Source organism: Lithobates pipiens, unplaced genomic scaffold, assembly GCF_037356315.1.
Source record: "Lithobates pipiens isolate NorthernLeopardFrog02 unplaced genomic scaffold, aLitPip1_a1.2 Scaffold_19, whole genome shotgun sequence".
Classification (NCBI taxonomy): domain Eukaryota; kingdom Metazoa; phylum Chordata; class Amphibia; order Anura; family Ranidae; genus Lithobates; species Lithobates pipiens.
Window position 1 is genome coordinate 589569986 of NW_027507764.1, and position 23561 is coordinate 589593546.

General features: G+C 46.8%; 1 protein-coding gene across 1 annotated transcript; it reads right to left on the bottom strand.

Moving 5' to 3' along the window:
• Positions 1-2143: 2143 nt before the first annotated feature.
• LOC143998419 (uncharacterized) lies at positions 2144-17407 on the bottom strand. Its single transcript, XM_077493971.1, has 4 exons — positions 17046-17407; positions 12492-12593; positions 6035-6115; positions 2144-2598 (listed from the first exon to the last, which is right to left on the bottom strand). Exons 1-4 carry the CDS (start codon positions 17232-17234, stop codon positions 2392-2394), a joined length of 579 nt encoding a protein of 192 aa, XP_077350097.1. The 5' UTR covers positions 17235-17407; the 3' UTR covers positions 2144-2391.
• Between the last annotated feature and the right edge of the window lie 6154 nt (positions 17408-23561).

Sequence of the window (23561 nt, forward strand, 5' to 3'; positions counted from 1 at the left end):
CTATCCTAAAACTTCACCAGCCGCCACTGATTCAGATCCTATACTCGACTGGCTGGTTTACTCTGATGGCGGTTTAAGACATAAACTGAAATAAATTAATATAATAATAAGAGAAAAACAGATGAAAAAACACCAAAAACTGCCCTTTATAGTATCTATTTAAAGAAGTTGAGGAAAGGGAAGAAAGGAGTCTAGGAAGGAGGAATAGGAAAGAGGAGAGGAAGGAACTGAAGAGCTGGAGGGGGGGGGGTAGGGAAGAAAGGGAAGAGGAGAGACTGGAAGGGAAAACAAATAAAAGAGAGGAAAGGGAAGGGGGGAGACTGGAAGGGAAAACAAATAAAAGAGAGGAAAGGGAAGGGAGGAAAGGGAAGGGGAGAGACAGGGAAGGGGAGAGGAAGGGAACTGAGGAAAGGGTAAGGGAGAGGAAGGGAACTGAGGGAAGGGTAAAGGAAAGGAAGGGAGCTGAAGAAAGGGTAAGGGAGAGAAAGAGAGGAAAGGGAAGGGAGGAAAGGGTAGGATAGAGACAGAGAAGGGGAGAAGAAGGGAACTGAGGAAAGGGTAATGGATGGGAAGGGAACTGAGGGAAGGGTAAAGAAAAGGAAGGGGACTTAAGAAAGAATAAAGGAAAGGAAGGGAGCTGAAGAAAGGGTACAATAAAAGCAGATAACTGAGGAAAGGGTAAAGGAATGGAAGGGAACTGCGGACAGAGTAAGGGAAAGGAAGGGAAGAGAAGAAAGGGTAAGGGAGAGGAAGGGAACTGAAGAAAGTGTAAAAGAAAGGAAGGGAACTGAAGAAAGGGTAAGGGAGAGGAACAGAACTGAGGGAATGGTAAAGGAAAGGAAGAGAAACTGAATAAAGGGTAAAGGAATGAAAGGGAACTGAGGAAAGGGTAAGAAAGAAGGGAAAAGAAGAAAGGGTAAGGAAGAGGAACAGAGGAAAGAGGGAAAAAGGAAGGCAAGTGATAAAGTAAGACGGAAAAGACGTGGAAGAGCAAGGGAAGGGAAGGAGAGAGACAGGGAAGATGAAAGGAAAACTAAGGGGGAAAGAGAAGGGGAGAGGAAGAGAAGAGAGAAAAGGGAAGTGAAGAGACAGGGAAAGGACAGAGGAAAGGGGAAGCAAGAGAAGGGGAAAAGGGGAGGAAGGGATGGGGAAGGGTAGGGAGGGAAGGCAAGAAAAGGATTGGGGAAGGGGAAGGGGGAATGAGAAGGGCAGAGGAAGGGAAAGCAAGAAAAAGGGAATGGAGGAAGGGGAGGGAGAGAGGAATGGATAGCGAAGGGTAGGAAAGAAAAGGAAAGGGAAGAAAAGGATTGAGGAAGGGGAAAAGAAAAAGAGAGGGGAAGAGAAGAGGGGAAAGGGAAGGGAGGAGACCTGAGAGGGGAGAGGAGGGGAGGTAGAGAGACAGGGGAAGGAGAGAGGAAAGGGGGAGCAAGAGAAAGGTAAAGGAGGAAAGGGAAGGAGAGAGGAAGGAATGGGGAAGGGTATGAAGTAAAGGGAAGGGAGGGATAGAGAAAAAGGAACAGGATAAGCAGGTAAGGGAAAGGCAATGGAATGAAGAAAAGAGGAAAGAAAAGGGAAGAGAGAAAGGGGAAGAGGTATAGAAGGAAAGAAAGAGAAGGCGTGAGGAAGGGAGAGACACGGAAAGAAGGAAAGGAAAAGTTAAAGCTAAGGGAAAGGCAGATATTGGAGGAAAGGGAAGGGGTAAGGTGAGGAAGGGAAAAGTCTTTGCGGTTCCTTTTGGTTTCAGAGATAAAAAGAAGACAAAGCGGTGGGGGGGGGGGGGGGGGGGATGAAGAACTGACCCTCCTGGCACAGATGCTCCCGATCTCTAGATATCTGGCTCCAGCTGCCCACCTTATAATATTATTCTTCAATGTAAAACCTGTGACTAGTCATTACCTCCTCTGCTAGAATCTATTGCAGTCCACATAGAAAGTCATGGCAGCGACCAATCACACCACAGGGTTGCCATCTGGCCCCTAGGAAGTGCCTGGAGAGTACATACAAGTATTCTATCTACATGGGATTGTCATGTAGACAATAATCCGGACACGGAGGAGGCATGTCACCTAAATGGTGTTGTATGAATGAATGAATGAATGAATGAATGTAATACTTGTATAGCGCACAATGCGAACTGAATCGCCTCCAAGTCTATACTTTATTTTCTAGATGACAGGTTCTGTTTTGGTAAACAAATCATTTCACCATGCAAGAAAATAATAATAATAATAATAATAAAATATAAATTGTTTTAGGCAAAATCAAAACACAATAAAATAGTTTTCACGAGATCCATACGATTCAACTTAAAAATATGTACAAAATAATTATTAAAAAATAATTACATTCTGATAGCATTAATATATATATTATATATAATAAAAATACATTTTATTTGTGTGACTTTGGAAGATCGTCGAATATGCACTTGAGGCACGAGGCTGCCAGGTGACTCCACGGCATAATGCCGATGATATCCAGGAAAGTCGTCTCGTTCTTTTTGCCGGAATTTATAAATTTGGCCTTGTGATGACTTCGGCTGGATTGTTCTCCATCGGCTCCTTCAGACGTGGTCGGCGGGAGGCCGGACGCCTGTGGCTGCGTTAGAAATTCAGGGGATGAAATAAAAAATCAATGGGGTGTATTTATAAAAATTTTAAATGTAAAATATAAAATGTAAAAAAAATAAATAAAAAATAAAATGCATAGCTATTCGCCCAGCAATACTGCTGGTACATTTGCTCTTTGCAATTGGAGCAAATGACGTCAACTCAGACGGAACACGTAGGGCGGAGCTGAATGTCGTAACATCAGCACGTCCCTATGCCATTCCTGATTGGGATTTATTTCATGTAAGTACATTGACTTAATTTTCATAAAATATCATTTGGATTTCATCTTATTGGGGGGGGGGGCGCTTGGAGATACTTACCAAGGGCCAGTGATTGTCTCATGCGCCATATGACTTCTCTGTACCTCTGAGGGTCATATATTTACGGTAATCCTTCTGGTGTGGCAGTACGGTGGCGGAGATACATTTGCCGTGGGATACACATCAGAATTGGTTTTAGAGTTTTCACGTCATTTTTATTTTCTCCATTTTTTGTTTTTTTTTTACATTTGAGATGTTCATCTTATTTCATGACAGATATGGTACTACTGTGTGAGGTGTTGTTTATGTAACCATTCAGGACAGAAATAAAGAAAAGTGACGGAAACCCAAAATATTACAGTTGTCCCCCGAACAGGAAATGAGGGAAAACCTCCAATGGGGACACCAGTCCTGGGGACAACTAGACATGTGCAGAATGAAAAAAATGTGTTTTGTTTTTCATTTTGTTATTTACATAAATTAGGTTAGTAAAATGTGTTTAATTTGATTTCAAAATTAATTTCATTTATTCGTATTCGAAGACGTTTCAAATTTTCCGAATTCGGAAAATGGGAATCGATTCAAATTCCATTTCAAATTACATTTTGGGAGATGGTTATATTCTTTCTGTTCCATTCTATTCTATAGTTTTTTTTTCAATTCTATTATATTCTTTTTTATTATATTTTAGTATTTTCTATTCAAATTTATTCTATTAGAAATTCGTATTTTGGAAGATAGTTATATTGTCATATTCTTTTTATTCCCTTTACTTTATATTTTATTTATACCCTTTACTTTGGAAAGATGTTTCTATGAATTCTTGTTGTGCCTCCTGAAGAGGAACAGGACCCAGAAAAACAAGCAAAAATATCTAGATAAATAGATAGATAGATAGATAGATAGATAGATAGATAGATAGATAGATCTAGATAGATACAGTGGTGTGAAAAAGTGTTTGCCCCCTTCCTCATTTCCTGTTTCTTTGCATGTTTGTCACACTTAAGTGTTTCGGAACATCAAACCAATTTAAACAATAGTCAAGGACAACACAAGTAAACACAAAATGCAATTTGTAAATGAAGGTGTTTATTATTAAAGGTGAAAAAAAATCCAAACCATCATGGCCCTGTGTGAAAAAGTGATTGCCCCCTTGTTAAAACATACTATAACTGTGGTTGTCCACACCTGAGTTCAATTTCTCTAGCCACACCCAGGCCTGATTATTGCCACATCTGTTCACAATCAAGGCATCACTTAAATAGGAGCTGCTTGACACAGTAAGGTCCACCAGAAGATCCTTAAAAGCTACACATCATGCCGAGACCCAAAGAAATTCAGGAACAATTGAGAAAGAAAGTAATTGAGATCTATCAGTCTGGAAAGGGTTATAAAGCCATTTCCAAAGCTTTGGGAATCCAGCGAACCACAGTGAGAGCCATTATCCACAAATGGCGAAGACATGGAACAGTGGTGAACCTTCCCAGGAGTGGCCGGCCACCCAAAATTACCCCAAGAGCGCAGCGACGACTCATCCAAGAGGTCACGAAAGACCCCACAACAACGTCCAAGGAACTGCAGGCCTCACTTGCCTCAGTTAAGGTCAGCGTTCATGCCTCCACCATCAGGAAAAGACTGGGCAAAAATGGCCTGCATGGCAGAGTTCCAAGGAGAAAAACCACTGCTGAGCAAAAAGAACATCAAAGCTCGTCTCAATTTCTCCACAACACATCTTGATGATCCCCAAGACTTTTGGGACAACATTCTGTGGAGCGATGAGACAAAAGTGGAACTCTTTGGAAGGTGTGTGTCCAAGTATATCTGGCGTAGAAGGAACACTGCATTTCATAAAAAGAACATTATACCAACAGTAAAATATGGTGGTGGTAGTGTGATGGTCTGGGGCTGTTTTGCTGCTTCAGGACCTGGAAGACTTGCCGTGATAAAAGGAACTATGAATTCTGCTGTCTACCAAGAGATCCTGAAGGAGAATGTCCGACCATCTGTTCGTGTACTCAAGCTGAAACGAACTTGGGTTCTGCAGCAGGACAATAATCCTAAACACACCAGCAAGTCCACCACCGAATGGCTGAAGAAAAACAAAATGAAGACTTTGGAGTGGCCTAGCCAAAGTCCTGACCTGAATCCTATTGAGATGTTGTGGTATGACCTTAAAAAGGCCGTTCATGCTCGAAAACCCTCTAATGTAACTGAATTAGGACAATTCTGCAAAGATGAGTGGGCCAAAATTCCTCCAGGACGCTGTAAAAGCCTCATTGCACGTTATCGCAAACGCTTGGTTGCAGTTGTTGCTGCTAAGGGTGGCCCAACCAGTTATTAGGTTTAGGGGGCAATCACTTTTTCACACAGGGCCATGATGGTTTGGATTTTTTTTCACCTTTAATAATAAACACCTTCATTTACAAATTGCATTTTGTGTTTACTTGTGTTGTCCTTGACTATTGTTTAAATTGGTTTGATGTTCCGAAACACTTAAGTGTGACAAACATGCAAAGGAACAGGAAATGAGGAAGGGGGCAAACACTTTTTCACACCACTGTAGATAGATCGATCTAGATAGATAGGTAGGTAGGTAGGTAGATAGGTAGGTAGACAGATAGGTAGATCTAGATAGATAGATAGATAGATAGAGAGAGAGAGAGAGATAGATAGATAGATAGATAGATAGATAGATCTAGATAGATAGATAGATAGATCTAGATAGCTCTAGATAGATAGATAGATAGATAGATAGATAGATAGATAGATCTAGATAGATAGATAGATCTAGATAGATAGATAGATAGATCTAGATAGATGTAACTAAATAAAAACTTGCTGAGCATTTGAACAGCTTACACAAACAATCTCTTTAATCCGTCCAATATCTCTAACTCCCATGATTGTCAGCTCCATCTAGTGGCCAAAATGCAATTTTTTTTCTCTCTAAGTATAGGAGTTAGGAAAATGCAGCATTATGGCCACTAGATGGGGCTGATGATCATAGGAATTACACACATTAGACAGAGTACAGAGAATTTTGGTGACGGCTGTGCGAATCTTTAGGTACTTTCATACGGCAATTTTTTTTAAAATAAACACCTTTGAACCTCCAATGAAGTATGCTGATAAGACACGGGAGGAAGAGGAGGGAACACTTACCGGAGGGTCCAGCGTCTGACAGCTGAGCTCAGCCTGGTCCTGCCTGGGTCTGGAATACACGGCTGTGCAGTTCTTCATCACCTGAGAGGAATCACACACCGGATGAGGTCTGTGGGCACTATTATTCAGCGGACGGTTATACATAAAATGCACATGGTACTTCATTCAAAGTCTGCAACAAAGTTAAAAAGTCTTGGCGATGAGCCAATATGCTTGGGTTTGATTCGCCGGATTCAGCCAATGCGCCCAAAAAAAAAAAAAAAAAAAAAAAACACAACTTTATTGCAAACCTCACTGAAGTCAATGGGAGGCTGATTCCATTTTCTCAGTTTTCAAAGCTAATAGGCAATAAATTGCCAAACATAGGGGATGGGGGACTGGACACTGCCGGGGGGGGGGGGGAAATTGCACCAAATGATGATGTCCACCCAGAACGAGAGCTGCGCCACCCCACCGTCATTTGACGGTGGGCGGGCGGTGAGTGGTTAATAACAGTCTTCCATTCAGGTATCGCCGGCTGTCGCTGTCCCAGGTAGAGCGCATTTGGTATCACTCCGCCTGTGACAGGAGCCGGCGCTATACAGGAAGCATCGGCTTATAGGGCCCCGCTCCGCAGCCGCTTGCTTCCTCATTCACAACACTGATGCTCTGGGATGGCGGGTTGGCAACCCACAATCTGAGCTTGCCAACCCACCATCCCAGAGCAAGAGGTCGCGGGCCACATCAGAGGGCTCAGCGGGCCCCATGTGGCCGCCCCCCCCGGGCAAACTAGTTGGGCACCCCTGTACTAAAGCAAAGGTGACATTGAGAAAGAATCAAATACCATTTACCACTATCCGCCGGACTTTCCGAACGAGCGGACTTGCCCACACACGACCGGACCTTTCCGGCAGACTAGGTCCGGCACACAATCTGCCGGTCTTTTGGCAGAGGTCCGCCGGACTTTCCATATGAACGGACTAGCCCACATATGGACTAAAGTCTGTTCATTTTGAACATGACTTCAGGTATGACGGGACTAGTGAAGGCGTGGGGGTCCCCCCAAAGTCCATACCAGACCCTTATCCGAGCACGCAGCCCGACCGGTCAGGAAAGGGGGTGGGGACGAGTGAGTGCCCCCCCCTGAACTGCACCAGGCCGCGTGCCCTCAACATGGGGGGGTGGGTTCTTTGGGGAAGGGGGGGCCCTGCGGCCCCCCCACCCCAAAACACCTTGTCCTCATGTTGATGAGGACAAGTGCCTCTTCCTGACAAGCCTGGCCGTTGGTTGTTGGGGTCTGCGGGCGGGGGGCTTATTGGAATCCGGAAGCCCCCTTTAATAAGAGGGCCCCCAGATCCCGGCCCCCCACCCTATGTGAATGAGTATGGGGTACATCATACCCCTACCCATTCACCTGGGGGGAAAAAGTGGTAATAAAAAAACACACAGCACGGGTTTTTAAAGTCATTTATTAGGCAGCTCCGGGGGTCTTCTTCTGACTTCGGCGGTCTTCTCGCCGGGCTCCTCCACTATCTTCTGCTCTTTTGCTGCTCTTCTGCTAGCGGAGGAGGTCGGCTTTCTCCTTCGTCGGCGTCCGGGGGTCTTCTTCCGACTTCGGGGGTCTTCTTCCAACTTCAGGGGTCTTCTTCCAACTTCTCCGCACTTTCCAGCCTCGTCTCCCGCTCTTCGGTTCTTCTGCCGGGCTCCTCCGCTATCTTCTTCCAGCTCTTTTACTAGCGTTGACCCGGTCTTCTCATTTGTCGCCGCCGCCGTCTTCTTCCTTCTTCTCTTCTTCCGATGTTGACACAATGCTCTCTCTCACTGTAATGCCGGGGACACTTCACATGGTGACCCCGTCCCTTATGATGTCACAGTCCTAGCACCCTCTGAGTCACTGCACAACGTTTCCCCGACATTACAGCTGGAAAGAGCGTTGAGTCAACATCGAAAGAAGAGAAGAAGAGAAAGAAGAGAAAGAAGAAAAAGAAGAATGAAGGAAAGAAAGAAGAAGAACGCGCCAACGCTAGTAAAAGAGCTGGAAGAAGATAGCGGAGGAGCCCGGCAGAAGAGCGGGAGAAGAGGCCGGAAAGCACAGAGAAGTGGGAAGAAGACCCCCGAAGCCGGAAGAAGACCCCCAGACGAGAAGAAGGAGAAAGCTGGGCTCTTCCGCTAACAAAAGAGCGGCAAAAGAACAGAAGATAGCAGAGGAGCTCTGCGAGAAGACCCCCAAAGTCGGAAGAAGACCCCCGGAGCTGCCTAATAAACTACTTTAAAAACCTGTGCTGTGTTTTATTTATTACCACGTTTTCCCCCCAGGTGAATGGGTAGGGGTACGATGTACCCCATACTCATTCACATAGGGTGTGGGGCCGGAATCTGGGTGCCCCCTTATTAAAGGGGGCTCCCAGATTCCGATAAGCCCCCCGCCCGCAGACCCCGACAACCAACGGCCAGGGTTGTCGGGAAGAGGCCCTCATCAACATGGGGACAAGGTGCTTTGGGGTGGGGCAGCCGCAGGGCCCCCCCTTCCCCAAAGCACCCACCCCCCCCCATGTTGAGGGCACCCAGCCTGGTATGGTTCGGGGGGGGCGCTTGCTTGTCCCCACCCCCTTTCCTGACCGGCCGGGCTGCGTGCTCGGATAAGGGTCTGGTATGGACTTTGGGGGGACCCCCATGCCATTTTTCGGCATAGGGGCTACCCTTAAAACCCATACCAGGCGACGGTGCTCGCAAGGTGTCAATCCCGCCGATGAAGGCGGTGATTTCCTTCTCTAGTCCCGTCGTACCTGAAGTCACGTTCAAAATGCACGGACTTTAGACCGGGTGTGGGCAAGTCCATTCATTTGGAAAGTCCAGCGGACCAGCACACAGATGAGCGGATTGTCTATTGACAATTTTGAGTCAAGTCTTCTTTCAAAGTCCGCCGGACTTTGGGGAAGAAAAAGTCCGCCTGAGCCCAATCAGGGTCGAATTGTCCGGCGGACTCTGGTCCGCCAAACTAAGTCCGCCGGATAGTCCGATCGTCTATACGCGGCATAAGAAACACACCTAAAACGCATCCTTACTGCTCTGACAGTAAAGAACCACTTACACAGTTTAGGGATTATCAAAGGGCATGGGAGGCTGGGCACTATACCAATGCAAAAAATAAAAAATCAGGTGGGGAGCGGCTGTTAAAATAAGGCTTACAGTGAACATTAAAAAAATACAACTCCTTTAAATAACATGCTTAGGGGTGCCTGACGTAGCCCCCCTGTATGATGTACCCTAATAAATGTCACATTTAGAAAGAAAAAAAAAACACTGCTGCTAAATGACAATTTGCAGGTGGCTGTGTTCTGTTCTGCTCTGTTCTGTTCTGTTCTGCTCTGCTCTGTTCTGTTCTGTTCTGTTCTGTTCTGTTCTGTTCTGCTCTGCTCTGCTCTGCTCTGTTCTGTTCTGTTCTGCTCTGTTCTGTTCTGTTCTGTTCTGCTCTGCTCTGCTCTGCTCTGCTCTGTTCTGTTCTGTTCTGCTCTGTTCTGTTCTGTTCTGCTCTGCTCTGCTCTGCTCTGTTCTGCTCTGCTCTGCTCTGCTCTGCTCTGTTCTGTTCTGTTCTGTTCTGCTCTGCTCTGCTCTGCTCTGCTCTGCTCTGCTCTGTTCTGTTCTGTTCTGTTCTGTTCTGTTCTGCTCTGCTCTGCTCTGCTCTGCTCTGCTCTGTTCTGTTCTGCTCTGCTCTGCTCTGCTCTGTTCTGTTCTGTTCTGCTCTGTTCTGTTCTGTTCTGTTCTGTTCTGCTCTGCTCTGCTCTGTTCTGTTCTGCTCTGTTCTGTTCTGCTCTGTTCTGTTCTGCTCTGTTCTGTTCTGTTCTGCTCTGCTCTGTTCTGTTCTGTTCTGTTCTGCTCTGTACTGTTCTGCTCTGTTCTGTTCTGTTCTATTCTGCTCTGTTCTGCTCTGTTCTGTTCTGTTCTGCTCTGTTCTGTTCTGTTCTGTTCTGTTCTGCTCTGTTTTGTTCTGTTCTGCTCTGCTCTGTTCTGTTCTGTTCTGTTCTATTCTGCTATGTTCTGCTCTGTTCTGTTCTGTTCTGCTCTGTTCTGTTCTGTTCTGTTCTGCTCTGTTCTGTTCTGCTCTGTTCTGCTCTGTTCTGTTCTGTTTGTAAACAAAGCCATTTTCCAGGCAAGGGATTGTTAACCACGTGCCTAAAAGACACTTTTACCCCCTTCCTGCCCAGGCCAATTTTCAGCTTTCAGCGCTGTCGCACTTTTTAATGACAATTGCGCTGTCATGCTACATTATACCCGAATTACCTTTTTTATCATTTTTTTTCACACAAATAGAGCTTTATATTGCTGGTACTGGGCACTGATAAGGCAACACTAATGAGGCGGCATTGATGGGCACTGATCAGCAGCACTGATGAGGCTGCATTGATAAGGGGACACTAATGGGCACTGATAGGCTGAATTGATGGGCACTGATGTGGCTGCACTGATGGGCAGCACTGATGGACACTGATAAGGCTGCACCGACGGGCGCTGATGAGGCTGTACTGATGGGCACTGATAAGCGGGAACTGATGTGCATTGATGAGGCTACAATGATAAGCGGGCAGTGTTAGGCTGCATTGATGGGCACTGATGAGGCTGCACTGATGAGCACTAAGGGGGCTGTACTGATGGGCGCTGATAAGCAGCACTGATGGGCACTGATGAGGCTGCACTGAGGGGGCTGCACTGATGAGGCTGCACTAACGAGGCTGCACTGATAAGGCGGCACTGATAGGCATCACTGATGGGCACTGGCGAGGCTGCACTGACTTTAATTTTTTTCTAAATAAAAAAAGCCCATACATTTTATGTTATTAAATTTTGCAAATAAGTAATTTTCCTCCTTCACTGATGGCCACTGGTGAGGCTGCACTAATGGGCATTTATAGGCGGCACTGATGAGGCTGCACTGGTTGGCACTGATGAGGCTGCAATGATGAGGCAGCAATGATGGGCACTTATGAGGCTGCACTGGCTGGCACTGATGAGGCTGCACTGATGGGCACTGATTGGCACTGATGGGGCTGCACTGATAATGAGGGCAATGATTATCATCAGTGTAAATATCCCCTATCACAGGAAAGCCCCTTATCGGCTTTCCTCGCCATACACACTGAAAGGAAATGCTGATACACACCATTTGTTTAAATATGTAACGGTTAAATTGTAAAAATAGTAAAAAATACATTTAAAAAAACACTGACACCATCCACTACCCCCCCCCCCCCCCCCTCCAAAGAAAAAGAAAGCATTGTAAATATATATATATATTGTAAAAAATTATAAAAAACAAATAAAAAACTACTGACACGCCTCATCAGTGCCTATCAGTGCTACATATTAGTGCCACTGTAACATGACATTTAAAAAAAGTATCAGTATTGGGGAGCATCTTAAAAAAAAGTGTAATGCCGCGTACGCACGATCGGAATTTTGGCCAGCAAAAGACCGATGAGATCTTTTCATCGGAAAATGCGACCGTTTGTGTACGCTCCATCGGAATTTAGCTGGCCGAATTCCCGCCAGCAAAAATTTGAGAGCAGGTTCTCAATTTTACTGACGGAAAAACTTTCTATCGGAAATTCCGATCGTGTGTACGCAATTCCGACGTGCAAAAACTCACGCATTGCTCAGATTCAAATACGAGATGGAAGCTATTGGCTACTGGCTATTGAACTTCCTTTTTCTAGTCCCGTCGTACGTGTTGTACGTCACCGCGTTCTTGGTGGTCAGAATTTGGTGTGACCGTGTGTAGGCAAGACGGCTTGAGCGGAATCCCGTCTGAATTCCGTCGAGAAAACCATCAGAGCTTTTTCGGACCAAAATTTCCGATCGTGTGTGGCATGACCCTAGTTTCAGGTATGTCACCGGCGTGACTCAGTGGATTCTCTTGAAATTAGGGAGCCGTCTAGTGGCCATAGTGGTGTTTTTTTGTTTTGCTTTTGTTGATGATTAAAGTATTTTACGGTAAAAAAAACATAATGGCCACATACGAGCTATTATTTTTTTTTAAATCCTGACTCAGTTTGCAAGCGTGGTCTCACAAGACGGGCGGGATTGAAGCCTCTGCGGTGTGCAGTACCGCATTTGGCCAGAGGTGCAGGGGAGGGGCGCCGATGACACTCGGAGCCGCACGGAGACACTTGGAAATACTCAGAAACACTCGTAGCCTCTCTGTGTGCTTCCGAGCAGCTCAGAGCTGTTTCTGAGTGTTTTCCAGTGCCCCCCACCTCTGGCCACATGCGGTACTGCAGACACTAGCTGTGCCACTGGAACAAATTATCTGAGTTCCCATTGACTCCTATGGGGAAACTCGCTTTGATATATGAGTTCTTTGGATTACAAGCATTCTTCTGGAACGGATTATGCTCGTTATCCAAGGTACTACTGTACATTTTTTTTCCAGGACTTTTACTGCATTGTGCAATTTATCACCGGTCCGATATCTCTTACTTACCCCGTCCTCCTTAAAGGGACATTCCTCCGGGATTTCTGCTGCCTTTGGGCAAATCGTCTCTTTAATAACAAGGCTTAGGGAATTATTTTCATGGGAATCTGCCTAAAGAAAAGAAAAGAATTTTTTTTTTTTATATTATAATTTCTTCATACCCAGACACACGGTCTATTTATTAAAATTCACTGCGCCAATATCTCAGCTCTCAAACCGCCCTCCTGAATGATCCCCGTCATTTGTCTAATATGTTTATTCCGTCTGATCATCGGCTTCATTTGGTGCCCATAATGAGGTATTTCACTGACTGAGGTATTTCAGAAATAAAATGCCTCATTATGGCCAGTAGATGGAACCAATGATCATATGAAATAAACATATTAGATAAATTCAAAGTTATTTTTTTATTTATTTTTTTATTTTATTTATTTATTGTTGTTATTATATTTATTATTATTATTATTATTATTATATTTATTATTAAATATATTATTTTATTATTTTAGAAGTTATACAATTATTAATGATGTGTAAAGGCTGAGCCATTCGCACCTCAAATTATTTTATAAATAGACCCCTAAAAATTTCAGTGATTGTATTACAATGTTACAGTTTGGAATGAGTTTTCACTCATTCCAAACTGTAGCATTGTAATACAATCACTGAAATTTGTAGGGATCTATTTATAAAATAATTTGAAGAGTGGCAATTTTGAAAAAAAAAAAAAAAAAGACTTTCTGCTATACTACATGTCCAAAAAAGAACCAAAAAAAATCTAAAAAAAAAAAAGAATTTAGTAATCAGTTTAGGCTAATATGTGTTCTTCTACATATTTTTTGTAAAAAATCACACTGATACATTGTACACTCATCACACTGATACATTTTATACTCATTTTATACTAATCACACATTGTATACTTTTAGGTGATAAATATAAATAAATGTGTGTTTTCTGGAGTGAATTGACTTTAAAGGAGTTGTAAAGGCAGAAGGGTTTTTTTAAGATAAAAATAATCCCCGTCATTTGTCTAATATGTTTATTCCGTATGATCGTCGGCTCCATCTGGTGTCCATAATGAGGTATTTCACTGACTGAGGTATTTTCAAACCTTTTATGTGTAGCATAATTCTTCTTCTTGTTCTTTGACTTTAAATCTGCATTTGACTTGGTACCTCTGCTGCCTGGCATTTACTAACCTTCCTTGCCCTGACTGAAATTATTCTCCTCGCACCTCCAAGTTCCTGTGTCCAACCTGTGATCTAGCTTCCTGTTCAGACCTGGGCCAAGCATGTCCAGCAACCAAGCGGCTTCCAGGCTGTCTTCTTATATCCTACTGCAGTGATTCGCAACCAGGGTCCCATGGAACCCTAGGGTTCCTCCAGTGGTTGCTAGGGGTTCCTTCAGCATTGGGCAATTTCTGCCTCTGATATAAGTTCCCACCGACACCCATTGATCTTTTTAGCTATCTGTAAGGAGGTAATTCTTCCCAATGACCACAAGTGTAAGGACCATTCTTCCCAATGACCACAAGTGTGAGGACCATTCTTCCCAATGACCACAAGTGTGAGGACCATTCTTCCCAATGACCACAAGTGTGAGGACCATTCTCCCCAATGACCACAAGTGTGAGGACCATTCTCCCCAATGACCACAAGTGTGAGGACCATTCTTCCCAATGACCACAAGTGTGAGGACCATTCTTCTCACTGACCACAAGTGTAAGGACCATTCTTCCCACTGACCACAAGTGTAAGGACCATTCTTCCCAATGACCACAAGTGTGAGGACCATTCTCCCCAATGACCACAAGTGTAAGGACCATTCTTCCCAATGACCACAAGTGTGAGGACCATTCTCCCCAATGACCACAAGTGTGAGGACCATTCTTCCCAATGACCACAAGTGTGAGGACCATTCTTCCCAATGACCACAAGTGTGAGGACCATTCTTCCCAATGACCACAAGTGTGAGGACCATTCTCCCCAATGACCACAAGTGTGAGGACCATTCTTCCCAATGACCACAAGTGTGAGGACCATTCTTCCCAATGACCACAAGTGTAAGGACCATTCTTCCCAATGACCACAAGTGTAAGGACCATTCTTCACAATGACCATCACACTAATGTATCATGAGTTGCAGATTTCTAATTTTTAGCAGGGGGTTCCCTGAGACCGGAGAACTATTTCAAGGGTTCCTCTGTGTTGAAAAAGTTGAGCAAGGCTGTTCTACTGTCAGGGCCGTCTTTAAGGCAGGGCAAAAGGGGCAGCTGCCTTGGGCCCTGTCATTGTTGTGGGGCCCAAAGCAGCTGCCTCATACTTGCCAACTATCCTGGTTTAAATTCCCTCATCCCTTGAGGTTTTAGTCCCGTGTTGTGTCCTGATATCTCAGTGTGAAGTCATGCTACTAATGCTGTCCAGCTCTGCCCTATTGTTGTGTACGGGTGACTCACCCGCAGACCCTGTGTTTACATGTAAATAACCTTTATTCATATGTAAATAGCTGAGGCCGGTGGCATTGATATGTAAATAAAGGTGACATTCATTTATATCATGCCCCCCCTGCAGTGAGGAGAAGATGTGCTGTAACCTATAGGAACCAGTGAGCAGTATTACTGTACAGTAATCTCTAGCAACCAATCAACAAGCAGAACTCATGTGCTGTAACCTCTAGCAACTAATCAGTGAGCTGTAATGTGTGCTGTAACCTCTAGCAACCAGTTAGTAAGCAGTAATGATATGCTGTAACCTCTGGCAACCAATCGCAATCGCTGCCCGATCTGATACAGTAAACTGATTTTGAGTCTAGCTGCTATTTATTGTATGTCTCGGAGAAGGTGGAGAGCGAAATTGCATGGGGGAGGGGGGCCCCAAGAAAATTTTTTCCCCCGGGTCCATGTTAAAGACGGCCCTGTCTACTGTATTTGGACCCACTGGAGGCACCCATTCCACTCCTCATCCTGCTACACCCCGGTCTAGAACTCAAGGAGGTGTACGTACTTATTATCCACAAATATTTTTATCATATAGTGTACCTGGGGCCCAGGGCTGGACTGGGGCAGAAATTTGGCCCTGGACTTCATCCAGACCGACCCACTTACATCAGAGTGTCCCATCAGCACCCCTTACATCAGAGGGTCCCATTACCAGCCCCCTTACATCAGAGTGTCCCATCAGCACCCCTTACATCAGAGTGTCCCATCACCAGTCCCCTTACATCAGTGTCCCATCACCAGCCCCCTTACAACAGAGTGTCCCATCAGCACCCCTTACATCAGAGGGTCCCATTACCAGCCCCCTTACATCAGAGTGTCCCATCACCAGTCCCCTTACATCAGTGTCCCATCACCAGCCCCCTTACAACAGAGTGTCCCATCAGCACCCCTTACATCAGAGGGTCCCATTACCAGCCCCCTTACATCAGAGTGTCCCATCACCAGCCCCCTTACATCAGAGTGTCCCATCACCAGCCCCCTTACATCAGTGTCCCATCACCAGCCCCCTTACATCAGAGTGTCCCATCACCAGCCCCCTTACATCAGAGTGTCCCATCACCAGCCCCCTTACATCAGAGTGTCCCATCACCAGCATCCTTACATCAGAGTGTCCCATCACCAGCCCCCTTACAACAGAGTGTCCCATCAGCACCCCTTACATCAGAGGGTCCCATTACCAGCCCCCTTACATCAGAGTGTCCCATCAGCACCCCCTTACATCAGAGGGTCCCATTACCAGCCCCCTTACATCAGAGTGTCCCATCACCAGCCCCCTTACATCAGAGTGTCCCATCACCAGCCCCCTTACATCAGAGTGTCCCATCACCAGCCCCCTTACATCAGAGTGTCCCATCACCAGCCCCCTTACATCAGTGTCCCATCACCAGCCCCCTTACATCAGAGTGTCCCATCACCAGCCCCCTTACATCAGAGTGTCCCATGAGCAGCCCCCTTACAACAGAGTGTCCCATCACCAGCCCCCTTACATCAGAGTGTCCCATCACCAGCCCCCTTACAACAGAGTGTCCCATCACCAGCCCCCTTATAACAGAGTGTGCCATGAGCAGCCCCCTTACATCAGAGTGTCCCATGAGCAGCCCCCTTACATCAGAGTGTCCCATCACCAGCCCCCTTACAACAGAGTGTCCCATCAGCACCCCCTTACATCAGAGTGTCCCATTACCAGCCCCCTTACATCAGAGTGTCCCATCACCAGCCCCCTTACATCAGAGTGTCCCATGAGCAGCCCCCTTACATCAGAGTGTCCCATCACCAGCCCCCTTACATCAGAGTGTCCCATCAGCACCCCCTTACATCAGAGTGTCCCATTACCAGCCCCCTTACATCAGAGTGTCCCATCACCAGCCCCCTTACATCAGAGTGGCCCACTGAGCCATCGGCCCACCGGGAAACTCCCGGTAGTCCCAATGGCCAGTACATGCCTGCTGGGGCCACCAGGACAGAAAACCACAGACATCAATGAGTTTGGGCATTTCCTGCTCTACTAGAAGATGCGTTCTTCACCACTGGAGACAAAGACAAAGAGCAGCCTTACTACATACCTGGCTGTGTGAGTCCACCTGGAGAAGCTTGTAGAGAAAACTTGAATTATTGAGTCCTTCGTTGAAGAGTTTTATAGAATCTTCCAGTAATTGGGAGTTGGGGGGTCTCCTCAATGGGTGGTAGATGGATGCAGAATACAGGACTGTCATTGCCTGGAACAAGATGCAGATCTGGAAGTAACTCCCCATCTTCTGTTTCGTCCTTCGCAGACGGCGGCTCGCTCTCCCTCAATGAAGGCTTCTATTATCACTCGCTGGACTTTTATATTGCACAATGCCTGCATCCAGATGTCACGGCTCGGAGCCGGGGCTCTGGGCTCACTTCAAGAATCTGCAGGAAACTTCTCAGCAGGAAACAAGACAGGAAATATTGACTTTGCAGTAAGGAGGTGTCATTCAGAGTCCTCTCACACGCACTGTGATTAATGGCACACATGCAAAATTGTGTAAATAATAATAAACCCGAAAGTAACCGGAAACCAGATATTATCAGTGTGAAGGCCGGAAGGATTTCATAGCAATATATGTAAAGAGAATTATTGAAGAATACGTATAGACCACATTCATTTTAGTCTTACATTGTGTACAGATCTATCAATGAAGGAGAGTAGGGATCATTGTGTATAGATCCATCAATGAAGGAGAGTAGGGATCATTGTGTACAGATCTATCAATGAAGGAGAGTAGGGATCATTGTGTACAGATCTATTTATGAAGGGGAGTAGAGATCAGTGTGTACAGATCCATCAATGAAGGAGAGCAGGGATCATTGTGTACAGATCCATCAATGAAGGAGAGCAGGGATCATTGTGTACAGATCTATCAATGAAGGAGAGTAGGGATCATTGTGTACAGATCTATAAATGAAGGGGGCAGAGATCATTGTGTACAGATCTATCAATGAAGGATAGTAGGGATCATTGTGTACAGATCTATCAATGAAGGAGAGCAGGGATCCTTGTGTACAGATATCAATGAAGGAGAGTAGGGATCATTGTGTACAGATCTATCAATGAAGGAGAGTAGGGATCATTGTGTACAGATCTATCAATGAAGGAGAGCAGGGATCATTGTGTACAGATCTATCAATGAAGGAGAGTAGGGATCATTGTGTACAGATCTATCAATGAAGGAGAGTAGGGATCATTGTGTACAGATCTATTTATGAAGGGGCGTAGAGATCATTGTGTACAGATCTATCAATGAAGGATAGTAGGGATCATTGTGTACAGATCTATCAATGAAGGAGAGCAGGGATCATTGTGTACAGATCTATCAATGAAGGAGAGTAGGGATCATTGTGTACAGATCTATCAATGAAGGAGAGTAGGGATCATTGTGTACAGATCTATCAATGAAGGAGAGCAGGGATCATTGTGTACAGATCTATCAATGAAGGAGAGCAGGGATCATTGTGTACAGATCTATCAATGAAGGGGGCAGAGATCATTGTGTACAGATCTATCAATGAAGGAGAGTAGGGATCCTTGTGTACAGATATCAATGAAGGAGAGTAGGGATCATTGTGTACAGATCTATCAATGAAGGAGAGCAGGGATCCTTGTGTACAGATATCAATGAAGGAGAGTAGGGATCATTGTGTACAGATCTATCAATGAAGGAGAGTAGGGATCATTGTGTACAGATCTATCAATGAAGGAGAGTAGGGATCATTGTGTACAGATCTATCAATGAAGGAGAGTAGGGATCATTGTGTACAGATCTATTTATGAAGGGGCGTAGAGATCATTGTGTACAGATCTATCAATGAAGGATAGTAGGGATCATTGTGTACAGATCTATCAATGAAGGAGAGCAGGGATCATTGTGTACAGATCTATCAATGAAGGAGAGTAGGGATCATTGTGTACAGATCTATCAATGAAGGAGAGTAGTGATCATTGTGTACAGATCTATCAATGAAGGAGAGCAGGGATCATTGTGTACAGATCTATCAATGAAGGAGAGTAGTGATCATTGTGTACAGATCTATCAATGAAGGAGAGTAGGGATCATTGTGTACAGATCTATCAATGCAGGAGAATAGGGATCATTGTGTACAGATCTATCAATGAAGGAGAGCAGGGATCATTGTGTACAGATCTATCAATGAAGGAGAGCAGGGATCATTCACCAGCAGGTGAACCAGGTTGTGACAGTTTCCCTGCCTTAAGGAGCAGCCTCCAGACGCTCCACCATGCCCCCCTGCCAGGGTCTGAAGGCTGACTGGGTATGCTGCCACCGAGACCCAGAGACTGACTGAGTACCCCACTGCCAGGGCCTGAAGGTGGACTGAGTACCTCACCACCGGGGTCTGGAGGGTGACTGGGTACCCTGCCACACCACGAGGCCCAGAGACTGACTACCCCACTGTCCAAAAACTGTCTGGGATCCCTGCTGATCAGATCCCTAAGGAAGCACAACATTGACAGCTTGCAATTCTTTAATGTAGCATGAGTCCCAACGCTGGGATTCTGGAGGCAACCTGAAGGCTTAAATCAATTCATACAGATACTCTGATGCCAGGGTGTCCCATCACAATTGTACCCACTCCATCTCTGTTGCTAGAGACCGTTCCACACTTTACCTGCCACTCAGGTCTACCCAACGCATAAGTTACCCAATGCAGGTCCCCAAATCCACCAGGGATCACAGAGAAAACACCTGGATCAGGACAAGGTTCTTTTGGAACTCTGCCCTTCCCAGAGGACCTCTACTACTGGGGCCAAATAAGCAGAGGCATCTCTCATGTTCAGAGTGGATATCTGAACCTCCTGTGCCTTGGCCCAATGGGATTAACTGGCTGCGAAAAGAACTCAGGACAGGCAACAGTAGGGATCATTAACCAAATAGGCAACCCATTTAAGGCACATGACAATGGAACTTCAGAAGCCTCAGGCACATCAGTAGGTGGGAGTTCAATCCACTCAACAGAGTCCAGCTGGGCAGCGGCACAGGAATCAGCATAGTCCGGATGGGCAGCAAACAGCAGGTCACCAGAGGCAGACCGAGCAGTAGGACAGAAGGTCACCAGAGGCAGGCCGAGCAGTAGGACAGAAGGTCACCAGAGGCAGGCCGAGCAGTAGGACAGAAGGTCACCAGAGGGAGACCGAGCAGTAGGACAGAAGGTCACCAGAGGCAGGCTGAGCAGTAGGACAGAAGGTCACCAGAGGCAGGCCAAGAAGTAGGACAGAAGGTCACCAGAGGCAGGCCAAGCAGTAGGACAGAAGGTCAACAGAGGCAGGCCGAGCAGTAGGACAGAAGGTCACCAGAGGCAGGCCGAGCAGTAGGACAGAAGGTCACCAGAGGCAGGCCGAGAAGTAGGACAGAAGGTCACCAGAGGCAGGCCGAGAAGTAGGACAGAAGGTCACCAGAGGCAGGCCGAGCAGTAGGACAGAAGGTCACCAGAGGCAGGCCGAGCAGTAGGACAGAAGGTCACCAGAGGCAGGCCGAGCAGTAGGACGGAAGGTCACCAGAGGCAGGCCGAGCAGTAGGACAGAAGGTCACCAGAGGCAGGCTGAGCAGTAGGACAGAAGGTCACCAGAGGCAGGCCAAGCAGTAGGACAGAAGGTCACCAGAGGCAGGCTGAGCAGTAGGACAGAAGGTCACCAGAGGCAGGCCGAGCAGTAGGGCAGAAGGTCACCAGAGGCAGGCCGAGCAGTAGGACAGAAGGTCACCAGAGGCAGGCCAAGCAGTAGAACAGCAGGTCACCAGAGGCAGGTCGAGCAGTAGGACGGAAGGTCACCAGAGGCAGGCCGAGCAGTAGGACAGAAGGTCACCAGAGGCAGGCCGAGCAGTAGGACGGAAGGTCACCAGAGGCAGGCTGAGCAGTAGGACAGAAGGTCACCAGAGGCAGGCTGAGCAGTAGGACGGAAGGTCACCAGAGGCAGGCTAAGCAGTAGGACAGAAGGTCACCAGAGGCAGGCTGAGCAGTAGGACAGAAGGTCACCAGAGGCAGGCCGAGCAGTAGGACAGAAGGTCACCAGAGGCAGGCTGAGCAGTAGGACAGAAGGTCACCAGAGGCAGGCTGAGCAGTAGGACAGAAGGTCACCTCAGAGGCAGGCCGAGCAGTAGGACAGAAGGTCACCAGAGGCAGGCTGAGCAGTAGGACAGAAGGTCACCAGAGGCAGGCTGAGCAGTAGGACAGAAGGTCACCAGAGGCAGGCTGAGCAGTAGGACAGAAGGTCACCAGAGGCAGGCCGAGCAGTAGGACGGAAGGTCACCAGAGGCAGGCCGAGCAGTAGGACAGAAGGTCACCAGAGGCAGTCTGAGCAGTAGGACAGAAGGTCACCAGAGGCAGGCTGAGCAGTAGGACAGAAGGTCACCAGAGGCAGGCCGAGCAGTAGGACGGAAGGTCACCAGAGGCAGGCCGAGCAGTAGGACAGAAGGTCACCAGAGGCAGTCTGAGCAGTAGGACAGAAGGTCACCAGAGGCAGGCTGAGCAGTAGGACAGAAGGTCACCAGAGGCAGGCCGAGCAGTAGGACAGAAGGTCATGCATTGCATGAATCTATGGCCACCGCTGCCACCCCCTATTCTGGTGCCCGGCTCCTTTTCGAGCGCCTGAATTACAGCGGCAGCAGTTTTTTTTTAAGCACCTGATTGGAGCCATAGGCCGTAGGCTCTAATAGGCATCACAAAAGGTGACCTGCGAGCGCCATGCTGGGCACTTGCATGTCACTCAGCTGTATTAGAAAAGCGAATAAATATTCGCTTTCCTAACACTAAACCACCTCTCCGCCAATCAGGTGCTCGGATCTGTTACCCATCACCAATCATAGCAGAAGATGGGAAGAGAGGATGGGAGAAGACATTAAGGAGCTGTCCCACCGCCACCGAGACAGGGTAAGTACAGCCAGCGGGCCGACAGGGGGCACACTGGCAGCATTTGATATGGCATAATGGGAGCATTTGATACAGCACAGTGAGGCTGCATTTGATGAGCACAGTGAGGCTACATTTGATGGGCACAGTGGCTGCATTTGATGGGCAGAGTGGCTGCATTTTATGGGGCACAGTGAGGCTACATTTGATGGGCACAGTGCCTGCATTTGATGGGCACAGTGAGGCTGCATTTGATGGGGCACAGTGCGGCTACATTTGATGGGCACAGTGGCTGCATTTGATGGGGCACAGTGAGGCTGCATTCGATGGGCACTGTGTCTGCATTTGATGGGCACTGTGGCTGCATTTTATGGGCACAGTGCCTGCATTCGATGGGGCACAGTGGCTGCATAAGATGGGCACAGGAGCTGTATTTGACGGGGCACAGTTGCAGCATTTGGTGGCACAGTGGCTGCGTTTGATGGGCACAGTGGCTGCAATTGATGGGTACAGTGGCTAAGTTTGATGGCACAGTGGCAGCGTTTGATGGCACAGTGGCTGCATTCGATGCTGCACAGTGGCTGCATTCGATGGGGCACAGTAGCTGTATTTGACTGGGCACCAGTGGCAGCATTTGATGGCACAGTGGCTGCATTTGATGGGCACAGTAGCTACAATTGGGGCACAGTGGCTGCGTTTGATGGGCACAGCGACTGCGTTTGATGGGCACAGCGGCTGCGTTTGATGGGCACAGTGGCTGCGTTTGATGGGCACAGCGGCTGCGTTTGATGGGCACAGTGGCTGCATTTGATGGGCACAGTAGCTACAATTGGGGCACAGTGGCTGCGTTTGATGGGCAAAGTGGCTGCGTTTGATGGGCACAGCGGCTGCGTTTGATGGGCACAGCGGCTGCGTTTGATGGGCACACTGGCTGTGTTTAATGGCACGGTGGCTGCGTTTGATGGGCACAGAGGCAGCCTTTCATGCCACAGTGGCTGCTATCGATGGGCACAGCGGCTGCGTTGGATGGGCACAGTAAGGCTGCAATTGATGGGGTTTTTTTTCAGAATTTTTCAGTTTGTTTGCACCCCCCCCCCCCAAAAAATGTTGAGCACCATCCGCCACTGCATGTGGCATCAATGGGAGAATCTACAAATGTGTGAATGTTTCTCTCATTAGATATTATATTTAGAAACAATGGCAGTCAGCTTTGTGTCATTCGATGTAACTATCATAGTGAGAGTACTGGGAATGTGACGCCCCTCTGATGTCATGTATGACGTCACACAGTGTTTATTTTTGAAAGTGTAACGTTTGCCATGAATCACTTCCCCCCGGTAATGAATACACAGTACAGTATGTCATGGGATTTGGATTTCACTGACACATAGTGAGCAATATGTAGGAATACCCAGACTTTACATTGCATTCTGTAGCAGGGAACTACAACAGCAGACCGAGATCACAGGGGGGCCCCCGGACCATTTTCTGCACCTGGGGGGCCCCTAAATTGGATTCCCTCCTAATCACATAATAATACACATTAAAACCTATGCATGTTATCACATAGTATGTGTGCATTGCCGTGCGCTGCGATGCACACATATACAGAAAAACAAACGCACTTACACTACAGAGCTCGCCAATGTAAAAAAAAATAAATAATCCAGATAAGTGTATAATAATTAGCTTGT

Bases quoted from the DNA above. Each gene is read 5' to 3' on its own strand.
- LOC143998419 (XM_077493971.1), bottom strand. From the start codon at position 17,234: ATGGGGAGTTACTTCCAGATCTGCATCTTGTTCCAGGCAATGACAGTC. The intron at 6,116-12,491 runs GTAAGTAAGAGA...GATTCCTCTCAG, and splicing joins GTCCCTTTAAGGAGGACGGG to GTGATGAAGAACTGCACAGC. The intron at 2,599-6,034 runs GTAAGTGTTCCC...TTTCTAACGCAG, and splicing joins GTCAGACGCTGGACCCTCCG to CCACAGGCGTCCGGCCTCCC.